Source organism: Acanthochromis polyacanthus, chromosome 6 (assembly GCF_021347895.1).
Source record: "Acanthochromis polyacanthus isolate Apoly-LR-REF ecotype Palm Island chromosome 6, KAUST_Apoly_ChrSc, whole genome shotgun sequence".
Lineage (NCBI taxonomy): Eukaryota > Metazoa > Chordata > Actinopteri > Pomacentridae > Acanthochromis > Acanthochromis polyacanthus.
Window position 1 is genome coordinate 16,308,173 of NC_067118.1, and position 22,165 is coordinate 16,330,337.

The 22,165-nt window shown below is 39.1% G+C and overlaps 1 protein-coding gene across 1 annotated transcript in view; it reads right to left on the bottom strand.

Moving 5' to 3' along the window:
* Positions 1-275: 275 nt before the first annotated feature.
* Positions 276-22,165, bottom strand: part of ajap1 (adherens junctions associated protein 1) — a 60,156-nt gene continuing 38,266 nt past the window's right edge. The window contains exons 3-6 of the mRNA XM_022213992.2: positions 13,381-13,468; positions 13,005-13,247; positions 9,991-10,123; positions 276-8,700 (exon numbers count right to left, since the gene is read on the bottom strand). Coding sequence (XP_022069684.1) covers positions 10,051-10,123; positions 13,005-13,247; positions 13,381-13,468 — 404 coding nt within the window. The 3' untranslated portion in view covers positions 276-8,700; positions 9,991-10,050. The remainder of the gene's footprint in view (positions 8,701-9,990; positions 10,124-13,004; positions 13,248-13,380; positions 13,469-22,165) is intronic.

Below are 22,165 nucleotides of genomic sequence, written 5' to 3' on the forward strand. Positions count from 1 at the left end.
TTTTTTATGACTACAATGTCTAGGTTATGCAAAGAAAAAAATGTGCAAGACTGACTTGTTCCTTTGTTGATGCTGGAACAACCCTGATCCAGTGTCACACACGCTGATGGATAATTATGCTGCTCTTAGTGCTGGTCTCAGTTGTTGGCAGTAATAATACTAATGTATCAAATTTAACAAGATAATTATTTATTCATTAAAATGGTAACTAAGCATAACAGCTTAAAATTTAGCATGTCATTTGATTTGACAGATGCATCAGAACTCAGCTTGAATTCATATTCAAATCTTTTATTTTGTGCTGTTTGCTCTGATCGCTGCGTTCCCCCAGACTCATTCCAACAAAGTCCCTATAGCACAGGCCTGTGATGTTTTACATTTTATTAATAGCAACATCAGAGTACTAAATGTACAGAGGACGAATCCAATGAGAATCGCATTTACAGTGCTTGCAAATACAGAGCTTAGTAGTACAAGAGTAACCAAATCAAAGTCACCTGGAAATTGAAACGTTTACCAATAACTACAAAAGGAAGAGATGTGGTTCATTAGACACAAAATAAAAGTTATACAACATTTAGCCGTCACAGAGACAGACTGAAGTCCCTTTGTGGAGGTGTGTTGTGTGTGTATGTATGTGTTTGTATATACTATAGTCTTATACAAAAGTTAACAGAGGTACTCATTGATATATTAAACACAAATATAAAAAGTTTAAGAGTCACAAAGTACAAACTCTTCATTTTTATGGCGACAACACAACTTGAGTCAGGTTCCTTCACGGTATGGATGGATTGTGATTGTAGCTTCAATGGTTTACATTGTGTGCCCCCATGTGAACACCCCCCTCCCCCAAACAAAGAAAACAAATATTCTACAAATATCCTACCCCTTGAAAGTTATACTCTACTTATGGTATTTATTTTTTCATGTCATTTTTTGGCACCTACATCCACTTCGATTTTGATCAAGTCTCAGCGAACATGAAACAATGCGTCAACATTTTCTTATTATCTCAAATTTCCTTGCCGTGTCACTAATTGCAAGCCTGCGCTTTGCTCTGAAGGCATCGTACAGTGCTAGAGGCCCTCTATGCGGATTAGTTGACACGACGGCAGATTTGAGTCACATTGCCAGTCTCCATCTAGCAGAGGGATTATGGGAGAATTGAGATGCTGCAAACAAAGTGTTTTTCTATTTTCAAGTCTTTGACTGTATTGATAAGCACTGACAGTGACAGTGCATTAGCTCTTGTGAATAGAACAGTAAAAACATGACCCGAGAGGAGAGTCGGAGCCCTCCGCTTTCGATACAGTAAGCGCACAGTACGTGATTTTTCTGAAAAGACGAGGAAAAGCAGAGTGAGGAGCTACAGTTTTTTGAAGACTAAAAAATGGAATCAGGAAGTTACATATCTGTCTAGAGAGATAAGCTCTGTCCTTTTGTCTGCATTTAAATTTTTTTGCTGTATTATCAAATGTTTTCATCCTCTTTGCTGGGTCCCACTTCATTGTACAAGTCTCCTATTAAGTTTTAAAAAACTAAAAATAGCCCCAAATCACTGTCAGTGCCAGCTGTGTAATTAGTTACTGAGCTAATCAGACAGCAAAAGGTCATGATTAAACAGAGTTGATAGATTACCTCCTTTCTTTGCATACAAATACTTCCAAAAGAATCCGGGTCAAAACAGGAAAAAAATAGTCTCGAAGATGTTCAGCCAACATCTAATTTAAAAAACACATATGCCAATGAGTTCCACTCTGTGCGTCTGACATGCAAACAGGAATCACAGTCCCTGTAAATGTGCCACATCCTTCATCTTGACAGGAAAAGCCTTGCTGATTGATAGCTTGTTTGTACTGAAGAGAGCGTAGGTTTCATGGGTTGCCGAAGAGACAGAAACAGGAGCTGCAAAGTATTCATTCGTTGTGAAAAAGGCATGTCAAGTTTTTGCCCTGCAACACACGCACACTCCCCTCCACCCTCCCGCTTTTGCCTAGACTACTCTCAGATAATGTTTCCTGAATCAAATCTGACCAGCCGAGTGGAATAATTTTCCTCCCTCTTAGCTACAATGGAAAACACTCATCAGCTATCCTGAATATAAACTGAAATGGCAAGAAAGCAGTAAGACATTTCCTTTACTTTTCGCTTCGATTTCAGAAGATGGGTGATGTATGCTGATGCTTCCACCTGTTCGTGCCTGTTTAAAGTACAGCTGCTGGTTACATTTTTCTTTGTCTAAATGTCCTTCACAAATACTAAGTGGATTTCTCTTAGCTAGCAGTCCTTGTGATTTTAATGAGGGCTCGTAACAATACAAACAAGCTTTTCAAGGCTAACTGAACTTAAAACTTTTAAACCTCTTGTCCCTGAAATATGAAACACAGACAAATATCGGTGTCCCAATGTTCAGCAATCTGATTAAGTATATATATTCCAAGCTACCAGAAATCACTCTCACACCATCATGAGCAAGTTACAGAAAATTTCAACAATTTTAAGGGTCACATTGACATTCCATAATTACTAGATACTCTGCTGGTGCTACAGAAACTTACGAACTACAATTAGCTTCCTTGGTGAAGCATTTCACAACAATTTGAAGAATTGGCAAAATGGTTAACTCTCCAAATTCCATAAAGTTATGGGCATAAAATGGAACTTGTTAATATCCATCCATCCATCCATCCATCCATCCATCATCTATATATCACTTAATCCTTATTAGGGTTGCAGGAAGACTGGAGTTTATCTCAGCTGATGTATAGAGCGAAGACAGGGGACACCCTGGACAGGTCACCAGTCTATCACAGGGCCAGACATACAGAATACATACACTCACATTCACACCTAAGGACAATTTAGAATTACCAATTAACCTCAGCATGTTTTTGGGTGCTGCACAGTGGCGTAGTGGTTAGCAATTTCACCTTGCAGCAAGAAGATCCCTGGTTCAAATCCCGGGGTGGGCCTGGGATCTTTCTCCATGGAGTTTCCTTGTTCTCCCTGTGCATGCGTGGGTTTTCTCCGGGTACTCCGGCTTCCTCCCACAGTCCAAAAATATGCTGAGGTAAATTGATTTTTCTAAATTGCCCGTAGGTGTGAATGTGAGTATGATTGCTCGTCTGTATATGTAGCCCTGTGACAGACTGGCGACCTGTCCAGGGTGTCCCCTGCCTTCGCCCGAGTCAGCTGGGATAGGCTCCAGCATCCCCTGTGACCCTACTGAGGATAAAGTGGTGTATAGAGAATGGATGGATGGATGGATGGATGTTTTGGGCGGTAGGAGGAAGCTGAAGAACCCAGAGAAAACCCACACAGGCACAGGGAGAACGTGCAAACTCCATGCAGAAAGATCCTGGGAAGGCTGGGATGTGAGCCGGGGATCTTCTAGCTGTAAGGTGAAAGTGCTAACAACCAAGCCACTGTGCAGCCCCAACTGGTTAATATATGGGCACAGATCTCTCACAATCAGCAGCATGTAAGTGCAAAGAACAGATTAGTGCAACATGAAAAATCACTGAAAAAAAGTACTTAATTTTATAGCTTTGGCCATCACTACCATCAGTTCTAACATTGTATTCACTGTGTCAGTTGTTAACCGTCAGTCTAACTGGACCATCAGACAGGTGAAAATAAAACTCCAGGTACCCTAATGTTTTTAAAAGTGAAAATAAAGTTATTACCCAAACTTTATATTGTAAACACCATGTCCATTACACTTCAAAGATAGCTTCAGGCTTATTCTGGATCCACTGTATTTGCATTAGAAGTTGGTCCTTGCTTGTGTTTTCATTTGTCTGGCTTCATTGTAGCAATGTTACTATGTTCGCATGTCTCAGAATGTTGTCATTAAAAATAGCAGAAATGCTGGCCAAAGCTCGGACTAAAGCCCCTTTCAGACATGCACTGCTTTCCACTTATTCGTTTCCACAACTGAGCCTGTTGGCCTCATTTCTGAATGAGCACTCTGTTCACTTCCTTGTAAAAGTCCAGACAGTGATCTTACAAGGTCGACACTAGTGACATTTCTGTACACAGTACAAGTCTGCAGTGCATGCAGTCACAATAAGGGATACACAAAAGCAAGAGAAGTACTTCTGAGTTGTGTGAAGTGATTTGGGGAAGACTTTGTCAGCACCAACAGTGGTCCAAAACATCAGAGAGCGAAAGACAATTTGTGTGCCAAAATCACAAAACATCTTTCTTGTCTACATTGTTGTTCTTATTCACATCTACTACAAACTGAAACGTTCATAAAAGTGTAACTTTACCCCAGAAAAGACCAAATGAGACTTACTAATTAATAAATGTTATCTGTATTTTGACCATATGATAAAAATAACTGGTTTTTTTTAGTTAATTGTTTCCTGTCATTTGTGGAGTTAAAGTAAATACCTGCAGCAGCAGGATCCATGAGAACATCTCTAAAGGGACAGAGTTGCACACATTTATGCATATGGAACTACAGCCTTAACTTCATTAATTATCTGTCATTACAAAATATCCCTGACATACAGACAGGGTGGATCAGGATTAAACAGCAGGTCACACTGTGTATTCTCCCTATCCTCAGACAGATGAGTGGTCACACACTCACAGTTTATCAGCTGCAGTTCAATCATTTGTCACAAAGCGACTGTCCTTATGTTGTCTGAACTGCCACCACAGCTGTCAAGATATTTTTACATTACTGTTAGTAAAGTCATGTTTTGATTATCATCATGCATGGACAAAATGTTCACTGTTTAGAAATTCATAAATAAGCTAACTGTCAGTTGTTTGGACATTTTGATCAACAGCTATCAGTTACAATTTAGTCTTTTGTTTATGAGTGTATTATTATGTATTACACATCACTGCATGTTCTCTCCAATCTTCCATGTGTGACAAATACCATACTGTGAATGTCTCTGTCATTGTGGGGAGTATGTCTGAGAAGAAAATTAAATTTTATCACTTTACCAGAATGATGAAGCCGCAATGTTACATTTCCCATGTCTGAAAAGGGCTTTTGAGTCTCCAGTCTTAACTTGCAGCTTTGTGAGGCTGCATGTAATCACTTCAACAGCTCTGACCTAAGCATGAGTTTGCTAAAATATAGAATATATACACTACCATTCAAAAGTTCAGGGTCACCCCGGCAATTTCATATTTTCCATGTAAACTCACACTTTTATTCATGTGCTAACATCATTGCACAAGAGTTTTCTAATCATCAGTTAGCCTTTCAACACCATTAGCTAACACAATGTAGCATTAGAACACAAGAGTGATGGTTGCTGGAAATGTTCCTCTGTACCTCTATGTAGATATTCCAATAAAAATGAACTGTTTCCAGCTACAATAGTCATTTACCACATTAAGATTGTCTAGACTGGATTTCAAATTCATTTAATGTTATCTTTACTGAGAAAAAAAAAGCTTTTTTCTTTCAAAAAGATGGACATTTCTACGTGACCCCAAACTATTGAACAGTGTATATATATATATATATTATTACCATGTTCTATCCCGGTTAACCGTGTTCGTCAATATTTGTGTCAGGAGTAACTGTCTAAAACACACCCAAGCCATACCACCAACATGACTAAAGAAATAAGGCAGAAACCTCATCAACTCTGATCATGGACCTTGGGTTTTTAAACGTGAAGACTGAGCAGCCACATCAAAAAGGAAAATACAGACAGTGTACTTTACAGACCATCTTCCTTTCACAATTTTTTTCTGTAAATGTCTTTCCCTGATTATTTCACATGGTGATAAATGCTAATAGTGACTATTTGCAGTCATTACCGTAAAGTATGTCTCAAATCGTACAGATCCTGGGGCAGCAATATGTATATACAAATACAGAATGAGAATTATGATAAATGAATGCAACCCAGTCTTGATCAAGTTTAGTTGGTTTCTTGGCAGCTACTGTTGGATTTAAAATTGTTTTTTTTTTGTTTTGTTTTTGTTAAACACATTAAAATCCATGTGGAAATGATGTTTAAGAAGAGCAAGTCATTGGTTTCCCAGCCAACCATGAATACAGCAGAACCCAAGATATGATCACAACACCTTTTTAAAACCACTGTTACTTTCAGACATTTAACCTGGAAGTCACCGTCCTGTCTCTGAACTATTGCAGCGTCTACTGAAGTATTATACTGGTTAGCTAAAGATATAATACAAGTACTGCTTGAAAGTGCAGGTAAGAAGCTTGGCACAAGGTTAGTTTTGTGTTTTGAAAGAAATATTGTAGTTACACATGTAAACAAAGACACTATCCCCGACCTAGCTGAAACCCTCCCAAAAATGGGAGAGGTCTTGAAAAATAGAACACACCTGTACACAAATAGAAGCAAATATATAGAAAATACATTTACACGTGTATAATATACAGTAAGTTTCATAACCCTCTGACTAGTAAGATAACACTTTTCATTCAAAAAAATATATGTTATGTCAAAGAAGCAACACAGCCCGACACACGTGAGGCTGAACTGGTATGGGTCATTCATGAGAGTGGTCTTCATGTTGTGAATGGGCCAGCAGGGGTTTCTGCACCACAGTGTTTATCCCAAGCCATCTTGACACCTCCTGAATGGCTCACATTTACAGATACTGATCTCACTGGGACAATCTGTTTTCTTCCATCCTTTAAGGAAGTGAGTACAAGTCTAAAAACCACCAAAGTGAATTACTGGAGAACACCCAGTAAAACCTACCATTTAAATCTGTACATATTGCTGTCTGCAGCCAAAAACGTTTACAATTACAGAATTGTATTTGTGCTTTGTACAAACCCACAGCACAATGAAAGGTAGATTAGTAGACAACTTTCTCGAAAGCCTCATAGCACAAAGGTAATGTGTCTTTCGAAGCTTGAAGGTGATAGTAAAATTATTAGTGCTAGGAAGCTCTCAGGAGAGCTTTACTGCCCTTCCTCACCACGGACTTCCCTCACCTTGACTTAAGAGATAGTTTAAACCAATTTGTTAGCACTGATTGGCTTGTCTTAATTCTTTTACTTCAATAAAATACTGTGGAAGTATTTTAGTTGTTTGAAAGAACCAAATATGACTTTTTGTCTATTATGTATCATATTTTTTCTTAGCTTTCTTTTGCACAAACTGATATATTTTGTGCACAACACTGAACATCCTGGCTGTGATAGCTGAAATTCTGATATGCTAGAAATATTGTCCTCAAGTACTGCACGGAGTCCACAGAGAATTAACCTTTACAACATTTTCTGTGAGGGAATCATTCACTACTGGCATCCTGTATTAAAACATGTGACGCAGATCATTTTGATCCTGAGGAACACCATGTAGCTTCTTCACAGCTTTTTCTTCAGTTGTAGCTTAAAAACTGAAGACAATTTCATGCTCCATGCTCAACAAATTGGCTCATGTTCTTCTTGAGTTTCTGAATATAATTCAGAGTTTTAGGCTTTGAGAAAAAAAAATTCAGAAGTGAACCAATCTGGGACTGGGGTGGGGATATTCAATTACTATCTGTGGAGGGATTAATTTTTCAATCTCTTTGCTATTTATGCAAATTGTCTCGTGAATTATTTGAATGTGAAGCTCAAATTAAATCTGTTCCACCCCTTATCATTGCAGCTCGGCTCTAAATCAGAACCATTCATTAGAATTTATCCCAAACAGCTGTTGAGACAGAGACCAATATGAAGTGTGCAAAGGAGCTAGACAGACCTGAGACAGTATGAATGTCCTGTCCAGTTCCATGCAGTCCAGTGTCATATTCAATCTATACGTGAATTTACCGCTGTGGGAATTGTTGATACCATGAGCTGCACCACTGAAGCCTTTTGTGTGATTTTCCATTAGCCAAATCTGGTATAATTGTTCCATCACATGCAGTTGAAGTGGGCATTGAACTGGCTTGTACTAAGTGAATTCAGATGGTTTCTTTGTTATAATCTCAGCTGGGGTTGGGAATATTTCATTAACAGTGGTCTCAAGAGCTTAAGACCTCCACTGTTAGGGCTGTGGCAGATTATAGAGTGTAAAAAAATAGACATAACTATTCTGTTTTTAAAATGGGACCTATAGAAACAAAGTTTTCAAATCAACTATTCAATAAAGCATATACCGTTTCTATTTTTCCATCATCTCTTCCCCAGCTAGTAGAATAGTGCTTCATATAAATATCTTTTAGACTCTTTTGCAACACATTTCTTAAAACTATTTCAAAACATATTCAAATACATTTGTAGCATTGTTTAACTTTCACATTTCTTTAAAAAAAAAAAAAACAAACAAAAAAAATGTAATTGGAGTTGATACAGGGTTAATAGAGCGCTCTTTTTTTTAGTCCATCAGTTGTTGTTGAAACTTCCATCAATCCAGGTTGTGGCACATAGTGGCATTATTGGCACATTGTTCAGAAATACAGTTCATCTTCCACCCAAAGCAGCTCCTTGGGTTCCTTTGTCAAATGTCAAATATTTTCCTTGAGACATCCGTGACGTCCACAGTCTTGTTCCATACATCCTGTAAATATATCTATATATAATCTATATCTAAATGACTGTAGGTTTCTGGAAATATGGAGTGGCAGCATTGTGGCTGCTCTGCTTGTCATCTCTAGAAAAATAAATATCTTCACCACTGTCCAAAGAGTGATCACACTATTTTACAAAAGAAGCTGTTTTGTGTGTGTCTTGTTTCCAACTGGATCCTGTGGAGACGCAGAGAACAAAATCCCTATTAGCCTTGATTAGATGCACAGTTCACAATGAAGCAACACGTATGCTTTCCACATATTTCAGACAGAATTGGTATCCAACTCTCCCTGAAAGCATGCAACGCAGTGCCTTTCCTAAACCAGATGAAAGGGCAATGTTGTATTAAAAATAAGTCCTCTTAAGGCCTATTGTAACATACACTTAAGCTTAAGAAATACATTAGGTTGCAGAGATAATAAGGGATCTTGTGTCTTTTAAGACTGCAGCACTGGGAGCATGCTGTGGAAAGCTGAGCTGACTGAGACTAATGTGTGTCCAGACAACGCAGAGGCCCTGTCCTCTCTCTGCTTTACCTGCAGGCAATCTATTCCTTTTAAAATCTGGGTCAATAGCAAACGTTACACCTCCCCCCAGGTTTTCAGCAACACTGGCGGGCCAGAGCATGTGTTTAACATTCACGCTTTGAATTTCAAATGCAGGGCCATCCTGGAATATATTAACCATGTATATACACTACCGTTCAAAAGTGTGGGGTCACTTAGAAATGTCCTTTTCTTTGAAAAAAAGAAGCTTTTTTCAATTAAGATAACATTAAGTGAATCAGAAATACAGTCTAGACATTGTTAATGTGGTAAATGACCATTCTAGCTGGAAATGACAATTTTTAATGGAATATCTACATAGAGGTACAGAGGTACATTTCCAGCAACCATCACTCCTGTGTTCTAATTGTAAATTGTGTTAGCTAATCATGTTGAAAGGCTAACTGATGACTAGAAATCCCGTGTGCAGTTATGTTAGCACATGAAAAAAAGTGTGAGTTTTCATGGAAAACATGAAAGTGCTTGGACGACCCCAAACTTTTAAAAGGTAGTGTAAATGTGTCACAAGTCAAACAAAAGTGCTCCTTTACTGCTAGAAATGTTCAAAACATTGTTTTTGTTGTAAGAATAAGTGTGAGTGGCAGCATAAATATCATTGAAAAATATTAAGTTATTAAGAATTAAATATGAACCGCAACCACACAGTTTATTAATACTTACATACAGTATACATGACTAGTCTTTTATCTCAACTAAAGGCCTGCGATACTGCACTGAACTGGATTTCTTAGCCCTTTTTATTACTGTGCAAAATATGGAAAGGAGCATAATCATGTCACAAATAACAAACATATGCCAAGTTCCCTTCTATTCCCAAAGTGGGGCAGCATCACCATGGGGATCGAGGTGGCTAAAGCTCAGACGATGATTTGCAGGGGAACAAAGTGGCACAGCACCCACCAGAGCATGAATTCAGGAAGTCTCTTCCACCCACAGAACATGAACAAGGCCTTCAGCTCGTCAACAAGAGATCTCAAACCACTTCTCTGACACAAAGGCCACAGGAATCAGCTGTCTCTCAGTGGGGGAGGGCCTGTTGGGTAAAAAGTAAGAGGTTAGAAGCTTATGGGAACTCACATTGATGGATATATTATGCAGGACGATTGATTACATATTTATATTACACACAATCACAACACATTAGCTGTCAGCAATAAGCCTGAATTGATTCGTAAGTGACATTTTTGCTGAGCAGTGGCATGTCCTCAGAACACAAACATTGTGTTCATGCAGTATGCCCTCCAAGGTCTAATTATGTCCCTAGTTAGCTTCAGTACTACAGTCAGCACAGCAGCACTGCTACAGATGAACACAAACAGCGAGACAAAGGCCTTAACTGGTTCAAAATCTAGGATTACCAAGCCTGATAAATGTAACCAGCAACCAGAACCAGCAACATAATCAATGTACAGTTGTGCTCATAAGTTTACATACCCTGGAAAATTTGTGAAATATTGTCCTTTATTTTTTTTAAGAAAATATGTTTGTTAATGGAAACATTTTTCTTTCTTTTAGGGCTGGTGTTCAGACAAAGCTATTTATTGTCATGCAATTGTATTTGCTCTGATCATTCATTAAAGAATGGAGAATATTTTACAAATTCTGCCAGGGTATGTAAACTTATGAGCACAACTGTAGCTGTCCTTTCGTAACTTTTGATTTAAAAAAAAAATCAGACACTTTGGAGTATTTAAACCAGAGGAATTATCTTAATCTCGTTGCCAATATACCGACTCTGTTACATGGCTTAGATACACACAGTAAGTGTGACCATCTTTGCTGGCCGTGCAGCTTCAATGACTGCTAGAGTTATCCACCCAGACAGTAAACAGTGTCAACACTCTACCAATGTACTGTCACACTACTCATATAATGGCTACATAATTTCCATGTCAAACACACCTGTCAATTTGAATCACAAAGAGTGACACAGAGTCACCCGCAGAGAGGATCCATTTAAACTCAGAGTGAAATGCAAACACACCAATGACTCACCAATGTTAGATCTTTTTCCTGTTTCTTTGGTGTAAAAGCAGCACAGATTAACTGGGTTGGTAAACATGATGTGCTAGAGTGCAGTTCACTGATATCACATTACATGATTTCAGGGTATTGAAGTTCAGTTTTCAAAGCACATATACACCTGTGTGCCATTTGAAATTCTGTCAGACAGAGATAGACAGAAAATGGCACTGTAGAGACATCCCGTTCCCCCTGTGTCTATATAGTATTAAATATCAGTAGAACAGTGTGTGTGTGTGTGTGTGCGTGCGTGCGTTTGTGCGCGTGCGCCTGTGTGTGTGTGTGTGTGTGTGTGTGTAATGTGTGGTCAGGTGCTGGCTATACTTGTGGGGACCAATTGTCCCTACAACTGTAGGAAAACCAAAAAAAATGTGACTTGTGGGGACCTCATTTCGGTCCCCACATGTTTAAAAAGTGTTTTCTTGGCCATGTTGTTGTTACTGAAAAAAGTAAAAGTGAAAAAACGTTTCTTTAGGGTTAGGCATTGTTTTGCTCTGGTTAAGGTTAGGGTAAGGGTTAGATATGAATGGGAGTCAGTGGTAGGTCCCCACAATGATAGAAAAACACAGTGTGTGTGTGTGTGTGTGTGTGTGTGTGTGTGTGTGTGTGTGTGTGTGTGTGTGTGTGTGTGTGTGTGTTTGTTTGCAGCTTGAGCGTACTGAGGTACACCATCAGCCAGGTGTGAGGCAGATAGATAAGGAATGAGGCGACAGTACAATTTGGTCAAGTATACACTACCGTTCAAAAGTTTGAGGTCACTCAGAAATGTTGTTATTTTTTAAAGAAAAGCATATTTTTTCAATGATGATAACATTAAATGAATCTGAAATACCGTCTAGACATTGTTAATGTGGTAAATGCCTATTCTAGCTGGAAACAGATGATTTTTAACTCTCCTGTCATCCTGCGGATCAAATTGACCCGTTTTATAGTTTTAAAAATGTGGAAAATATATATATATTTCCACAGTGAAAACTTCCACATTTCAAAATTTTTTAGGAAATTTTTGAACATTTTTTGGTGGAAAAACAAATAAAAAAACAAACATGCGACCTCATTAAAATCACGGCTCTGACGACGTGGATTGTCATTCACATCGTCTCTGTGAGCAGTTTGTTGGAGCGTGTTTAAGAACATTCAGAAAAAAATCAATCAAAATCCAGTGAAGTTCGCTGTCAAATTGGGGAGTTTTTATTTTAAAAAATGTAACTTTTGAGGGAAACTTTTCAGGAACTTTCTTCCTGAAGATTTTGCAGGTTTTTTTTAATAAATTTGGGGAATTTTTTTCTGAATTTTTGGACTTTTTTCAGACAAGGCAACAACATTTTTTGGTAAGGACAACACAAGGGTTAATGGAATATCTCCATAGGGGTACAGAGGAACATTTCCAGCAACCATCACTCCTGTGTTCTAATGCTACATTGTGTTAGCTAATAGTGTTGAAAAGCTAATTGATGATTAGAAAATCATTGTGCAGTTATGTTAGCACATGAATAAAAGTGTGAGTTTTCATGGAAAACATGAAATTGTCTGGGTGAGCCCAACTTTTGAACGGTAGTGTACCTCTGATTGACGCTCATTGTATCATAGAGTAACATAGGCAAGGAGAAGAATAAGAGGATCAATGATGGCTGTTTCAATGTACTCACTCTCATTTGTTTGCATTTTGTCATATTTTTTATGTGTTATAATTTCATGCACAAGGGATGAAATTACTCTGAGGAGCTGTACTTGTGTTTCGTATCTCAGTTTACATGACCGAGCTCCAGAATCATTTATGATACTATCTGTAGTGGACATCATAAAAAAAAATCAACTCCACGGATTTGCAATGCTAAACAGCTAAAGAATTATGAGCGTATCTCCTTTTTCTTTAATGTAATCAGCCCTACCTGTTTCCGTTGTAAGCAGACTTATAGACAGGCGTCTGCTGGATCATCTCATCAGTGTAGATGGGCACGGCAGTCCGAACGCACTCATGTGAGCACTGCAGGCTGTCATTGTAGGCAGTGAATATGTCCACCTTGCTGGGTACCCGGGCTGGGGTGAAGTCTGTCAGGTTTTGGCAGCTTTCTTCTTGCTGGTGGATCTTGCGCTGATGGCTATTGTGGCGACCATTTCCAGACTGCGCACAGCTACAAAAACACGCACCAAAGACAAGAAACAAACATAAAATCATACCTTGTGCCTTTGGTTATCTATTATGATGCATGAAACAGAGTGAGTTGTGCAGTTGCTGTAAATCAAAAGTAAAGGAATCTTTCCTACCAGTTTTTAAGGACGAGCGTTGTGATCAAGGCTGCGATAACCATAATGAGAGACACAGTGATTGTGATTATCTGGTGAACTGCCAAACCTGGAAAAAGATGGAAATAAATGAGAGCAGAGAAATGCTTTCACTCCTGTTGTTCACAGCAAACAGCCATGCACTTCTCTTTTGTTTTCTGTAATGCACAAAGCCACTGATCTTCCCGAAGTTTTGAGGGCTGCTCACTTAAAAAAAAGGGAAATAACGATCCAGAGCAATGTTGTTCTTCAGCAAGTATGAATGACAATTTCACCCATCTCCATTTATAGATGAGGAGTGGCATGAATTATTCCATCATAGTACAGTCATCTGCAGTGGATACATACATTTTCTGTAGGTAGCCTATATACTGCATGAATCTTATTATTCCTGTATCATTACAAGAAGAAAATAAACGAGACTCAAATCAAATTTTCATCCCGAGCGCCACACATTAACAGTTGCTGTGCTTTTTATAACCTTTGCTCACCACAAAGTCTCTCTGTAGATATTACCTGGAGGCTTTTATTTAAACATTAAATCAGAGCAAATTATTTGATAGGGTTGACTGTATCAAATAAAATATTTGATCAAAAGGCGATCTCGATAGGTAGTGCTGTCACTTGGAAAGGAGAGAGGAATGCTAATAATGAATAAATACACACACAGAAAGACATGCTTGTTTTTTATCTTGTCACACTGACGGTCTAAAATTTAAACACAAGCGCTAGAACTAGTTTGATGGAAAGAAAAATGCTTTACATATTATTCTAAAGGGCTACAGTGACCAATTTTGTCACATTGTCAAGGATTATGATACTTTATGTACATTTTTAAAAATTAAATTTGTTTTTGTAACAAGACACAGAATTAAATGGATGTTGGAAATTCAAGTGAGAAATAAGACTACCATGGCAACACAAAATTCAATATTTTAAAGTGAATCAGATTTAATACCTTAAAGCTGGATTATTACATTTTTGGGGCCAATCAGGGAAGCAGCAAATCGAGAAAACTGAGTAGCAAGCAGGTATTATTTTCCTAAAAATGGCAAAATAACAAGAAACAATCAATTGTCTACTGACATATCCAGCGACAAAACAACATTACGTTTATCTGGAGTCTTATTGGTTACTGCATAAAACCAAAGTCTTTCCTTTCTCCTGCTAGATTTGCTTCAGTCTCCTCCAACTCATGAGGGTAATGTCTTGCTCTTACTGTGTTACATGCTACCCGGTGTTCTCCAGCTAGTTGTTAAGTGTGTCAGACTCCTGTTTGGTACTCAACATTTAGTGTACAGTGGCTTTATTTGAGCTCTTCTGCTAAACAGAACTAAGTGTTGCATCTAAAAATGAGGAAGTTGTGTGTGGACCTTTTGACGTAGTTACTTGATCCATTGAAAATGTCAAAATATTGAATAGTGCAGCTTTTAAGGAAATACGGATGCTCTGTTTTGTCCTTGGTAGATGTTTATTTCAGTATTTCAGTGGCATTTACATTGTCTGCCTTTTAATTAACCATCTGAACTGCTTGGCAGTGGGGAAGAGTGCAGCTTACTCACCAACCTCTGTACAGTCAAGTCAAACCAGTGAAACCAATGTAACCACAATCTCCCACACTTCACTCCACATTCCCGGTCTCTGGTTCATAGGTTTATTTTTGATAAGCATTCAAAAAAGTGTTACAAAATTCTGATAATTCTTTGAAGTAGGGACTACTTAGTCTTTCACTCAGCAGCATGCACTGTTGCCCAAATTTTCTCCGCTTCCCCCCTTTATTCTGTGTGACTAAAGTACAAAAGCGTTGCTCTTATTTAAACTCTTAAGACTCACATGTGTACTGATCTCTCACTTTTGCCAGAGGATAGTAATCCACAAACAAAACTGAACAAAACTGTGCAGTGCTAAAGTAAGGATTAGTGCAAGCCTATTGCGCTGTGTTGTCAGGTTGGTGTGTGTGTGTGTGTGTGTGTGTGTGTGTGTGTGTGTGTGTGTGTGTGTGTGTGGGTGTGTGATGGAGCATGAGAGCAGCTAGGACACAATGACACACTGCAGCAGGTGACATTATGCAGGAGGAAAAAATAAATAAATAAATAAAAGCCGTCATGATGAAAATGCCCACGTGAGCCTTATACATCTCACCTCTCCATCAGCCAGCTGCCTAGCTGCTGATCCAAGCCAATTTGTCTTCGAGAAATGCTCAAAAGGAAGTGCTGCTCGGTCATTTTGGAAAAACACACACAACCTCTCCTCTGCTGTCCTGCTGCCTGGACAGTCTCCTCTTAGATAATAAACTTCTACGGCCATGGCCAACCTAAAGCCATCCCGGGTCAACCTTGGATTAATGATATCTCTGGCTGGCTCATGGAAGCCTTACATTCTTAGTGCAATCAGAGTCCCCTGACATGGCAAAGTCACATTAACTTATCTGCTAAGTCATTTGCATTCCCTGCAGATCCCCTGTCTATGCTTCAGCTCCCTCTCTGCCTGTCTCAGGCTAGCGTTGAAGATGGCAAGTTGAAAGTGTCCAGTTATAAATTAACATCTGTCCAAGATCAGGAATAATAGAGCTTGACCCAGACCTTGATCAATAGCTGAAGTGTCTACTGAGAATTGTTTCATTTACCACTGATGTCACACTGAGTCAGGACACTATCTAGACAGTAGATTTCAAATCAAAAGTTGCCCTTTGCCAATGTGATCTATAAAGCTCAGGCAAAGTGAAACTCAAACTAGTAAATTACAAACTATCATCAATGTAATATCAATAAACCGACGACACGTGTTAGGCAGCTCTGACAGTCTGCAATTTTATTGTTCCATGGAAATATGGGCATGTAGTTTACCAATGCTGTTTTACATATTTTCAGGGTATTTAGGTCAAAGTAGATCATTAAGAGTTTATTCAGGCTGCCAAAATATGCATACGCTCCTACTGCAGCTTTTAATGAAACAAATGAACCCAAGAACATTAGGTCCAGCAACACAAACACGACATTTACTCTATTATAATCTAATTTTCAGAGCAGTACGTTTAAGGGTGCAGGGATAATAGAGCAGATAATGACATGGGTGACAAATCTGAGTGCAGAGGCCAGTTCTATTTCCATCTCAAACTGCCAGTTGGAGGGAGGAAAATTTGGCCCGGCTATCTAAAACTCATTGTGTCCTGGCAGTCAGGTTGAAAAATCACCTTTGGCAGTCACCTTGCTTTAGAGATACTCAGTTTGCTTTTGTTTGGTCAAATCACTGCCAAACAAAGAAACACTGAGAGGGAGATAGAGGGAAAAAGGGATAGCGAAAAGGAAGGAACAGAAAATGATACAGAGAGGAGGGGACAGCTAGCTCGTGACCTCTGTGGCAACAGGATCTGAGCTGCCATCAATGCTCCCAGCAAGAGATAAATGAAACCTTCTGTGACATGACAGTTTGATGAACATGTCAACAAAAGCATCACAGTGAAAAGAACTTTCGCCAAGATGCCTACTTTTAATGAAAGAGCACTAGCTTGTAGCTGCTTTTTTGAAAGACGATAATGTTGTAAAAGATAAAAGATGCCGTATGAATAGAAGGAACAAAGACTTGAATATCACCTAAAAGGCTGAACTCTTATTTCCTCTGAGAATACTTGCCATATACACAATATGTGGCTTTCCTTTCCATTAACGGACTAAGAAAATTTTAAAGAAGAAGAAGAATGGGCTATTCTGTAACGTCAGAAGTTTTATTTGCTTGTTCTACTGGGATTTTTTTTTTACATGGGAAGACATTTTTATTTTTTCTCAGAGTAGCAAAAGCACTGGAGTTTCATTAATGGTCTATTTAGTAATGTGACGCTGAGCCAGCATGCACAATACCAGCACCATGAAATGTAGGCAGCCACGTGAAATTCAGCCATTATTAATGTTTGGGTTTTTTTTGTTGTTGTTTTTGTTGCTGTTTTTTTTCCCCCTAAATCTGTGCTTTTCTGTCTGTTACAGGTCAAAATGTCTTCTTGTAAAGAAATGCTATTGCTCAAACATACAAGTAGAACACGTTAAGGCAGCACAGTAATATTTCCTGTTTTCCTTTCTGAACATGATAGCACACGCTCTAAATAGCAACTGCTTACTTTTGCTAGAGTTATTGTGTATATAGCACACACTAGCCTCTGTCCAATATCGCCTAAATTATGAACAATCAGTACTTCAAAAAAACAATGTTGAAAATACAGATGCCAAATTAGAAAGTTAATGCATCTGAAGTGAATACACCTGTGATCACTGAAACAATGTGAGAACAATTAGCCCGATTGCGTGAACATTTTTATAAAAATGAGCTGTGAACAGCAGAACTTTCTTAGTTTTGGACCTATAGACTGTGTCTATCTCTATGTCTGCATCATGGCTCCACATGGAAAAGAATTCTCGGCTAAAATGAAAACTCTGAGTTTTAACAAAAATGATACGTGAAGATCTGTGACCAACTAAAAGTCACTGGAAATAGCGTTGCAGCATGACCCAGAAGGTACAGAGCGAGTCACAGTGTGCTGTTTGCACAAATTAGCTCTAAAAAACAGAGTGCTTTAGACTTAGCACAGGGTTTTTGTGACAACTCCGGCAGTGAAAAGGACACTGCATAATGTGAACGTCTAAGGTCAACCTTACATGAAGTCTTTATTTTTACTAGACGTTACTTATGACAGTTCCCTTACTTGCACAGTCCCTGTGTTGTTCAGTCATTAATTTCTAACATGATGTTGAGGGTGAAAGTATTGTTTGAACTGGGGTATGTTGGGCTTTTTATTTGTTTTGTCTCTAAAGCACTTTGTGCTATTTTTCATTTGTGTACAAATTTGTCATATGAATAAAGTATGATTGATTGATCAGTCAATCATCTAAAATGTCGGTTTTAAATTTTACAGAAGAGCTAATCTATTCAGAAGTGATGCATTTCTTGAGAGGTGAAACAAATTTGAATCATTTCACTGTAAGGTGATGTTGCAAGAGGTATAGTCACATCTGTTGTATACTGTACAATAAGAGGACAGCTGTAGCATTTAGCAGCCAAGATATTCCAACCATGGTTTGCAGCCGTTCATATCACAGATTTTTACCTTGTTGAATTATCTATTTGCAGTTCAGATGGTGAATTATGTGACAGCAGGCAGTTTGTCCTTTGAGTAAGACTGCTGTAACAAGGCAATGCTGGACAAATGATGAGGAAAATGACTATTTAATTACTATGCATGTATGTATGAGTTATTATGTGTACGCTGGACTGTCTATATGTCAGCCAATCTTTGCAAAGAGCCATTCAGAGCTAATGGTACCAACGCCCACACAGTGTTTGCTTAAAAGCCCTGGAAAAATATGGAAAGATGGCTCATTTGTAAAACAGAGTTCCTGCTTATAGAGGTTGAGTCACCTCTCTCCCACATACCACAAAGTGCATTTATTCAGACATATTCAACACAGGCTAATATGCTCTGCGACCCTTCCAAGATTGCCTCTACCACAAGCGGGCACCTAAGCAGGACAGGATGGAAGAGGACTTCCATCAAAGGTTGCCGGCTGATAGTTAGGAATTGCCAATTAATGCTGGTGTCAAAGTGTCAATCTAGGCTGGTTTCCACTGAGTCACTGAGCAATCTGAAACACTTAGTGAAGAAGAGGCTGAGAGAGGCTGAGAGAGGAGCAGCATGGGCAGAGAGAAGAGGAAAGCTGAAGAGGAAGAGATCAGAAACAATTACTCTCTATGCATTTCCACTCAACGTCGAACGCATTGCTGCATGTTTCAGTCAAGCTGATGTTTGCTTGTTGCTGACTGTTAAAATGTCCCAAAAAGTGGCAGCCAAAAGATATTACTTCAGTGATGGCCTCCCTTAAAGGAAGATACACTCATCTTGTGTGCCTGTCTGTATCAGACACTCAGCGGGGGCTGCTCCAGAGCTCATCCTACAGCAGACAAATGAAAATGACTGCAATTTTCAGGTGGGTGTAAAGTGGCATCGCTACTCAGAGCAGCTTCAAACAACCATCCTGATATCTGTATACTGTCATGTTGGTGACAAAAGCTATTTTTTTTAATACCAAACAGAAGCCTACCTGATTTGCTTAGGAATGTGAAAGCACTCTGAAAAAAACTGTGCACCTGCAGTGTTTCAGTGGAGTCCAGCTCCTGTCAATAAGCACTGTGAATGTAAACAAAACTAAAAAAACAAAACTAATTATGTTGCAGAGGCGTCATATTAAAATTCTGCTTTAGTCCGTTTGATTGACAGGACAATCTCTCGCATCCAAAATAGCGTCTCAGTCAACATCTGTGCTAGTCTTCCTTAAGGCAGATGTGTCAAGCCATGAAGAAAGAGCTGGAGAAACAGAAAGTAAAACAGCATCTGCTCCGTCTAGCCTGTTCATCTCCTCTTGGCTGGGTTTTCTGTAAATCAGGGACAGGGGGTTTGACTCTGTACGCCTGTCACCAGGAATCAGCATTTAAGTCCAGATTTAACACTTGAGAAAAGGGGATTCATTTTTACTCAGTTTATTGAGAGTCAATACAGAGAGTAATGGCAATTTTATTGGATTGCCATGGTAACTGTTGGGAAAAGCGGTTTCTCTCTGTCTCTATGTGTGTTTCTCACTGTTGAAGAGGCAGTATTGTACGCCTCTACAGGTCCACCACAGGTCAAAATGCTGCACTGCAATGTGCACTGAGCTAGCTTAGTTAAAAATACATTCCTGAGACACTTAACATACATTTTAAATGTGCTCACTTTGCTCTGCAGTGAATGTAGACTTATTTATTTACTCCATTCATTTGACCCTCCACCCCCTTCACTAACTTCATAACATGATGTGAATCATTGCCAGATGGATCTATTTATTCTCAATACCTGCTGATTTCAACACTGAATGCCATCTTATATTTCAAACATCCTTTACATATTTTCAACACTGAATGCCATCTTATATTTCAAACATCCTTTACATATGTGTGTGTTTCAGGAAAGCACAATACAGATGTGTAAAGCTCTGTATCTTTCACTAACACCTGGTACTTTCTGCCTACTCTACACGGATATGTAATATTTAACCTCACAACCCTCAGACTGTCTAACAAGACCCAAGTTATCATTGGTGGCTTTGCTGACTGGAGTTTTAATCATCTCACAGTCATAATGGAGCTGACAAATCCATCTGCGGAGAGTAGAGGGGGGTTGAAGTTACGAGCAGCACAAACACCAGGAACAATCAGTGAGCATCTGGAGGTAGCGCAGCTATAACGCCCCCGCACACCTCCTCCCCTTCCTCCTCCTCGCTCACCTCCATGCTGACCAGAGTGCTATGAGAGCTGGATCAACAGGAGCCATCCGCTAAGAGCAGCAGCATCCAGAAAGACACCCATGCAAATTCACTGAGATAAGCAAGCCCTCATGTATTTTCACTCCTCCAAGGAACGCAGCAGAGTTATGTGACAATCGACGTTCGTTTGTCTGTCCGTCTGTTCGCAACATTACTCAAAAATGAATTAATAGATTTGGATGAACTTTTCAGGGAAGGTCAGAAATGACACGAGGACCAAGTGATAAGATTTTGCCAGTGATGCGGCTTATAGTCAGGATCCATGGAGTTGTTAAAGATTTCTGTATCATTGTGAGATAGTGAACATCAGAAATGATACAAAGAACAACTGATTCAATAGTGTAGGTGTTTCTGAGTCCCATCAATTCCCGCCGCCCGCCACATGTTTAGGTCATGCAATTCGGTATCCGTACATAACGTACATGTGCATAACGCACGTCTCTGCTCAGTGCAAAGTCATTTTGTTTGTGGGTACATCTATACTAAATGACCACATTCTATGTTGCTGTGATTTCTGATCATCAATAACTAAAAAATAAACAAATGCTGCATTTCTGACAATGCCATATGGAGGAATGAACAACGTTGGTGGAGTACTGCGCTCTTTGAGTGCTTTTGTAGTTAAAATGAAGTGTCACCAGTGCATACTTGTGACATTTCAGTTATTAATCATCAAGCCTGTATTGTGTGTTGCTATTTCCCACTATTGCCAGTGGCCTGCAGTGCCTAATTACAGAATTACAGTCACCTGAGGTTGCGCGTCATTGAATTTTAACGGATGTGATGACAGATGACATGAGTGAAAATACTGCAAACTACTAAAATTAGGCAGAAAGCAGGCTAAGCAATTTGCTGAAGGCCTTTGAAATGATTAAGTGGAACAATAATTCCTGCATCCTGGCGTGTACTTGTTTAATTTTCACCAACAAAAAGTGTTGTCGCTTTTGTTGTCCTGCACTATCCATGCCAGCAGTGAGTGGGAGTTAAGACACATAGGCTACAGTCAACAAGTGCAATTCAGACAAGCTGTGGCAAGCTGTCATGTCCTTTCCCCGTGTCACTAGGTAACTGGTTTCCAACCCATCCAAAATGCTTGGCAAAATGTCACAATGCTAGAAAAATCACGTGAACAAGCATGGAAATCATCTAATCTTATAGTAAGCATAAAGTGTATGGTTCCCTTCTTCATACATTTCCAAGGAGTGAGTGTCTGGCCAGAATGCAATCCCTCACAACACAGCTAAAAACACATAATTCAATCAGGAAAGTCACACTGATCTGATACTGCCTACTGGTCCAAAGTGTGTGTGTTTTTAATGCCGAGTGGGAACGTCTGACTCAACGTGCAGAGGCATTTCATTTTAGGAAATAGAAAACTTTAACAGTTTTTCCTGTGTGCTCTGAAGCTTACATTTCTAAGTTTA